Source organism: Triticum urartu, chromosome 5, assembly GCF_003073215.2.
Source record: "Triticum urartu cultivar G1812 chromosome 5, Tu2.1, whole genome shotgun sequence".
NCBI classification, from domain to species: domain Eukaryota; kingdom Viridiplantae; phylum Streptophyta; class Magnoliopsida; order Poales; family Poaceae; genus Triticum; species Triticum urartu.
The window spans coordinates 77,568,434-77,575,299 of record NC_053026.1 but is presented as its reverse complement, the minus strand read 5'-3'; the positions used below and the strand labels follow the sequence as shown (position 1 = coordinate 77,575,299).

Here is a 6,866-nt window from a genome sequence, read left to right as displayed (position 1 = left end):
CGTCCAGCCAGTGAGGTGCCCACACACTTCTAGGCAGGAGTACTCTTTTGAACCAACAGAATTCTAACCAAGCTTTGTCCCCAAGCCTGTTTTTGACTGCATTGGTGACTGAGAAGCTATACAGGTATTTTAATCCTTTGGCCAGGATCATGATCTCCATCCATCCAGCAATGGGCCACCAAGATTCAGAAGGGAGGCAGATAGTATATTCTCTCTGCACTTCAGATGCAAGTTACCATTGGTTGATGGACCATGTATTGTAGCTTATCTTCTGTTTGGTCACCTCAACATTGTAACAGTTGATTTGCTCAAGAAAATGTACGATTTGATCTGTCCCATTCTTCTTGACCAGCTCGATTTCTTAGGTCTTGTAGATGAAAAAAAATAAGAATTGGATTGTACAGAATGAAAATCAACATGTTTAATGCTGACTCTAGGAATCAGGTCTGGAATAGGTGCGCAGATCTTTATAATAGATATTGTGCCTAGGATCACATAAGATAGGATTGCCATCTACAAAAATTATGAGTCAAGAGGTATGACTTAACCTAGATCTTACATAGGATCTGGATTGAAGTGATCCTAGCAATATCGTAGAATCCGAATGAACAAGCATTATATTGGTAAAGCTACTGGTTACTGCCATACCCCAAACCATGAACAAGCTAGTTGTTCCCAAGGATCATGTAAGGTCTAATATGCTTCTCTAAATGAAAACACCATGTTTATGAACACTTTGACATTTTTTTAAACCTGGACTGTGTATTTTTCACACAAAACAAGTACTTGGAGTTCTATCTTCCATGCACTAGCCCATCAATGGCGAAAGAGAAAAAAATCACTGACTGAGAATATCAACATTTGTGTCCATGCTTCGATGCAGAAGAGCCCCTTTTCCTTTTTATAAATAACAAGATTAAAGAAAGAAAACCAAGCAATGAAGGAGAGAGGGGATGCATGCAGGGGCAGGACGGTGGTGGCTCAGAAAGTCACTCCATTGCCCATGGCCATGGGGGCATTTTCATTGCCCCAGTGCAGGGGCAGGAGGGAAAGATGCAAAAGCTCTTTTTACCAGCTGTAAGGCAGTGTGCAATGCAAGACCTGCATTAGTTAGTGGATGAGGCCACAAGACCAGCTTTAGGGTTTAGGACTTAAGCCAAGAGGAGAAAGAAAGGGCTGTCCATATGAAAAGATACCATCATTATTGTTTCCATGAATGTGGTGTAATATATGTGGCATGTGTTTGTTCATCTTTTCTGCAGGAGCATCTTGAGTCCTGACACCTTCTAGTGGTGCTGGTGTCTTCACCCAAGAATATGGAATTAGTCTGTATTATATTTGAATATACTACTGAATCAAGCTCACAAGTTTTAATTCTGATGACATTTTACTAAAAGATTCTTGGATTGATTATCCCATACTGAAATCTTGGTCTATCCAGGACTGATAGATATTCTGCTCATCCAAATGCCCATCATGATCAGGTTTATGCATTTCACAGGAACTGTCATTTTTTGAAGCTACATCTATATTGTTCTCATGCCACAACTTGTAGACGACTTTACTGAAGAAGTCCCAATTATCTACTGCACCTTCCTTTGTGGTGTGCTCCACTAAGTGTTGGAAATGTCAAGCTCCTTAATCTTTAGGCAATTATTGATACAAAGTACTAAGCTCATGTATCTTGTGCACTAATACCGTTCATGCGCAACACTAGTCACTCTTCCAACAGCACACAGTGATGCGATGCTTTCATTAACATGCCCAATAATAATTACAAAAAGGATGCAATGTACTTACTGATCATGTTGACAAGAACTTTCTTTATTGATCACCTAATCTTGTACTCCCTCTGTCTCAAAATGTAAGACGTTTTTTGACACTAAGATAGAGGGAGTACTACATTACTCTAAATGCAGATGTTATTGTTAGTTCACTAATAAGGGATAGCAATGTGGAATCAAGCAAGTGCTATTCAAAGCTGGTGGCAATGTAACAGGAAAAGTTGTCTTGGATTCTCATCTCTGCAAAAAGGGAGAGGAAGAGAAGGAGAAAACATTGGCACAGCACTGAATGAATGGCACTGAAAAACCTGCAGCTGCCGCAGCAGAACTGATCAAGAAACCCACAGGGTCATCAAGGCCAACACATGCACACACATACACAAAATGCACCAATCTGATCCCATTTCTCAAGAACAGAAGCAGATGTTACAGAAGTTACAACTACTCCCCAAGGAGATTGTCACAAACCAATGTAACCCATGCATCCACGCAAGTACAGTGCAGTGCATCTTAGTGGAACACCACTCCTCACTGATCACACATCCACTTGCAACTTTTTCTTCTTGGCTCTATAAACAATGGCCAAAACCCCAGCCTTTCAGTGCTACCACTGCATCCAACAGCTAGCATCTCACCATATGCAACTTAAGATGGCATCCACCACTATGGCATACCAAAAACAGTGCAGAGTTTGGGCACCGGCCGGAATTGGGCTCCAGTGAAGCTCTCCTCTCCTCAGGAAAGCTCAGCCCAGCCCTTATCTTTGCTCATCGCTTACCCCTCTCACAAACCAATCCAACAGCATTGCCAATGCCAACCATGGCAATGGCTCTGAAAGAACCTAAACAAATTTGAACAAGGAAAAAACAAAATGAAGATCCAAACCAAGCCCCCTTAGACATCTGACAAAAAATTGCGTGTCCCCGGCGGTGCTAGCTTCTCAATGGATTCCCGGCGGCTCCAGTCTGATCCGCTTGTTCATCTCCGACACCGCGGCCATGAAGGCGGCGGTGTCGGCAACATCATCAACAAGAACAGAATCATATGTACTGGTGGCAACTTCATTGGAGTCTGAACATGGCAATGATCTCTTGCCATTGCTCTTTCTGTTTCTCAAGTCGCCAACCATCATGCTGTAGCAGGCATGTACATGCTCCTGATCAATGAAACAGACAAAGGTTGCTCAAATCCAATGCCCATTTCATCATCCAAATAAAACATTACTATGATCAAGGGTTATTTATTTAGTTTGTGCAAGAAACCTTCTCAATGGGGCATGATGGAGATAGATTGTCCATCTTGGACTCCAGTGCTTCTTTGGTCAGTAGAGCTCCATAGGATGCAGCCAGGATTGCAGCTGCAGCCACAGTAGATGGCCTGTAATCCAGCACACTGCCGGCTGCATGAGCACAGCACGAATCAATCAGACAAAATGCAAGAAAGGGCGCAAGATTTCTTTTCAGAAGGTGTGTAGGACGAAGATGAACCTTCGGCTGTGGCAAAGATGAAGCCGATGGACTTGAGGGCGACGCGGGCGGGGTCATGCCCGCCGCCGCCGCGGCCGTCGTGCCGGTCGAGACGGGAGGAGAAGCAGGGGAGGTAGTCGAAGGGCGTAACGGCGGCCATGCGCCAGCCGAGCGTGGACAGGACGAGCAGCTCCATCCGGCGGACGGAGGCGGAGCAGAACTCGTAGCCGCCGCCGGCGTCGAGCTCCGACAGCGCCGGCGCGCAGTACTCCTCCATCTTGGCCGCCACGGAGACGCAGGCCACGGACAGGAGCCGCGCCGCCCACGGCATGGCCGCCCTCTGCACGCACACAACCACATCATCCTCCCGTTCTTAAGAAGCAGAGAGGCTAAATTTGTTTTACGGCCGCGGTGCGGTGATTGATTACATCGACGCGTCGCCGGAGGAAGAAGCGGTCGAAGTAGGCGATGGCCAGGTACGCCGTGCGGTGGCCGAACCCGAAGCAGCCCCGCGTCTGCAAATGCAAATCAGGTGCCGGTTCCAAAGGCGTCAGTGACCGATCGATCGATGCTCGCACCAAGAAACCAATCGGGAGAGCGAGGAGCTCAGCGAGTGCTCACTTCAAGGATCCATTTGACGGCGGCGAGGCGCGCCTGCAGGAACCAGTCCTCGGAGGCGGCCGACGAGCAGTCGGCGTCGCCCGAGTCAGAGGAGGAGCAGAAGCTGGCCTCCTTGGAGACCAGCTGCTCCACGTACTCATTGTCGCCGTCCTCATCGTCGGCGGCGCCGCCGCCGGCGTAGAACAAGAAGAGGTCGCCGTCGTCCACGACGCCGTCCCCGAGCTCGGCGCCGTCTTCGGGGCAAGTGAGCGAGAAGGCGCACGACGCGTAGTCCTCTGCTTCCTCCATCCCCGGCATCTCGCCTCCCCTCTCGTTACTGCAACCAGCCAGCAGCTGACCTGCCGTGCTAAGCGATGTGTCAAGCTTAAGCAAGAAGCATGGGCGAGCGAGAGCCGCGTTCTCTGACGCTCGCCTCCTACGGCGGTCAGCGGCGGCGGCTGCGGCGGCCGGACTGGGAGCAGAGTGGGGAGTGAGAGTGAAGAGACGAGGAGGCTCCTCCCTTCTATTTAAGTGCCTCTCGTTTCATCAAAATTTTCATTCTTTTTTGACTGCTCTTTTCACGTGCCGCTAGCCATTGGCATCCTTGGATAGTTACGGCTCTGGTAAAAGAAAACCATGGCCTGTGATGGTTAAATCCAACGGGAAATGGGATGAGATGAGATTCATGGGTGGTACGTTGGTACGTCTGAGTGAATCTAAAAGTGTATCCCTGTATTTATGCATCTGTCAAGACTTTACCAACGGGGTATTTACTCGGCGATGATAGAGCCTAATAAACACATACTGGATGCTCATGTTAGTACTGTGGTCGCCTAGGCAAAGGACGTCCTCTCTACCGGGTGCACGGATCTGGTGGTTTGGATACGGAAAATAGGACGAAAAGAACTACTGTATGTGGTTTCCTATTTAACAAGAGGCGTATAAGCAATTATTCGGTTGTGAACTGGGGGATTTACCTTTCACGTATTTAGGTATACCCATTCATCATCGTAAGCTAACAAATAGAGAATGGAAGTGCATTGATGATTGATTTGATAAGAAATTGGGATGCTGGAAGGGCAAACTGATGTCGTATGGAGGTCATTTAATTCTTATTAATTCGGTGCTCACAAATATGCCTATGTTCCTATTGTCTTTTTCCAAGGTACCAGTCGGAGTTCGGAAAAGACTTGATTTTTATCGATCCCGTTTTTTCGGCAAAGTGATGACCTGAAGAAGAAGTATAGACTAGCTAAGTGAGACATTATTTGTCGACCGAAGGACCAAGGGGGGCTAGGTATCGAAAATCTAGAGGTGAAGAACAAATGTCTCCTTAGCAAATGGTTGTATAAGCTTTCTCGAGAGACTGAGGCCACATGGGCACAGATTCTGCGTAATAAATACCTCCAATCCAAAACTTTATCCCAGCTGACAGTGGGGTCGATGGATTCGCCTTTCTGGAAAGGACTGATGAGAGTTAAATCGGTTTTTCTTAATCGGACCAAGTTTGTCGTCGGTAACGGTACTTATACGAGATTCTGGTAGGATACTTGGCTAGGGGACACGCCTCTCGCGCTTAGTATCCTTATCTCTATAGTATTGTTCAACGGAGAGATGCAACCGTTGAGTCAGTATGTCAGTCCATGCCTCTAAATATCAGCTTCAGGAGAGCGTTAGCCGGTAACCGTTGGGAAGTTTGGCTCCATCTTGGGAGAAGATTGATGGATGTTCAACTCTCTCAACATCCGGATCAGTTGTGTTGGAAGCTTACTAGGAATGGAGAATTTACGGTTAAATTCATGTACTTGGATGTCATTAATTCAAGTTCTATTCCTACCTCGAAACATGTTTGGCATGTCAAAGTTTCCTTGAGAGTTAAAGTGTTTATGTGGTTTGTATACAAACAAGTCATTTTAACTAAAGATAACTTGATTAAACACAACTGGAGTGGATCCTCTCGATGTAGTTTTTGTGACACGGATGAAACAGGCGAACACCTCTTTCTCGCTTGTCCTTTGGCAAAGATTCTTTGGCAATCAGTTAATATAGCCTTCAATATTACTCCCTCGAATAATATTAGCACGTTATTTGGGACGTGGTTGGATGAGATTGAGTCCCAAACAGCAAGACACATTCGTGTAGGAGTATGTGCTTTATTATGGGCTATCTGGAATTGCAGAAATGGTTTGGTCTTTAACAGAACAACAAATACTCACTTTTTGCAGGTTATCTTCCAAGTCACTGCATTAATCCGTATGTGGTCGTTACTCACTCCGACGGAGGCCAGAAAGCGTTTGGTTACTGGATCTATCCGCTGGGAGATGGTAGCACAGGATATTTTCAGCCGGTTTGGATGGCTGTCATGTAATAGGATAGGCAATTAGTTTTTCTATCTCTCTTTTGCCAGCCGGTTGTGGCTTTTATTTTGGTTCCTTAGCTCTTTGTGAGCAGCTCTTTGTTTGAGACTTTTAGACTTTTGTTGAACCTTTTTGCTTACTAATAAAGGTGGCCGTATGCATCTTTTTTATGCAGAGGCCGGGGATGTCCCTTTTTCTAAAAAAAATGTGGTTTCATATTTCGAATTTTAGCAAGTTCATTATGCGGTTAACTTTGGTTATTTCTTGGTAGAAGAAAAGGATGAAGATGAAAAATTCCAGTAATTCTTTTTCGAGAAATGACATGCACACGTCTACACTCACCCCTATGGACGCACCTTGCACATCCCCTATCACTACTGGAATCAGCTACTTTGCCATCTGCCAGCTCTTTGCCGTCAGCTAGCGGACGGCAAAGAAGCTCTTTGCCATCAGCTACCAAAAAGCAGACGACAAAGAATTGGCTGATGGCAAAGACCTAATTTGCCATCAGCCAGTTCTTTGCCGTCGGCTAGCAGACGACAAAGATTCTTTGCCGTCGGCTAGCGGACGGCAAAGAGGGAGGGGGCCCCACTGACGAGCTGCTTAAAAAAAACCTAACGGCCCCCCTCTTTGCCGTCCGGACGGCAAAGAGCAAAAAC

General features: G+C 46.4%; 1 protein-coding gene across 1 annotated transcript; it reads right to left on the bottom strand.

Annotated features, from left to right (window-relative positions):
• Positions 1 to 2,160: 2,160 nt before the first annotated feature.
• Positions 2,161 to 4,386, bottom strand: LOC125555691 (cyclin-D5-2-like). Its single transcript, XM_048718558.1, has 5 exons — positions 3,872 to 4,386; positions 3,679 to 3,765; positions 3,272 to 3,590; positions 3,047 to 3,183; positions 2,161 to 2,940 (listed from the first exon to the last, which is right to left on the bottom strand). The coding sequence occupies exons 1-5, from the start codon at positions 4,166 to 4,168 to the stop codon at positions 2,725 to 2,727; spliced, it is 1,056 nt and encodes a 351-aa protein (XP_048574515.1). The 5' UTR covers positions 4,169 to 4,386; the 3' UTR covers positions 2,161 to 2,724.
• Positions 4,387 to 6,866: the final 2,480 nt, after the last annotated feature.

Excerpts from the sequence above, each read along its gene's own strand:
- LOC125555691 (XM_048718558.1), bottom strand. The coding sequence starts at position 4,168 with ATGCCGGGGATGGAGGAAGCAGAGGACTACGCGTCGTGCGCCTTCTCG. Across the intron at positions 3,591-3,678 it reads TCCTCCGGCGACGCGTCGAT|AGGGCGGCCATGCCGTGGGC; the intron begins GTAATCAATCAC and ends GTGTGCGTGCAG. Across the intron at positions 3,184-3,271 it reads CATCTTTGCCACAGCCGAAG|CCGGCAGTGTGCTGGATTAC; the intron begins GTTCATCTTCGT and ends GTGCTCATGCAG.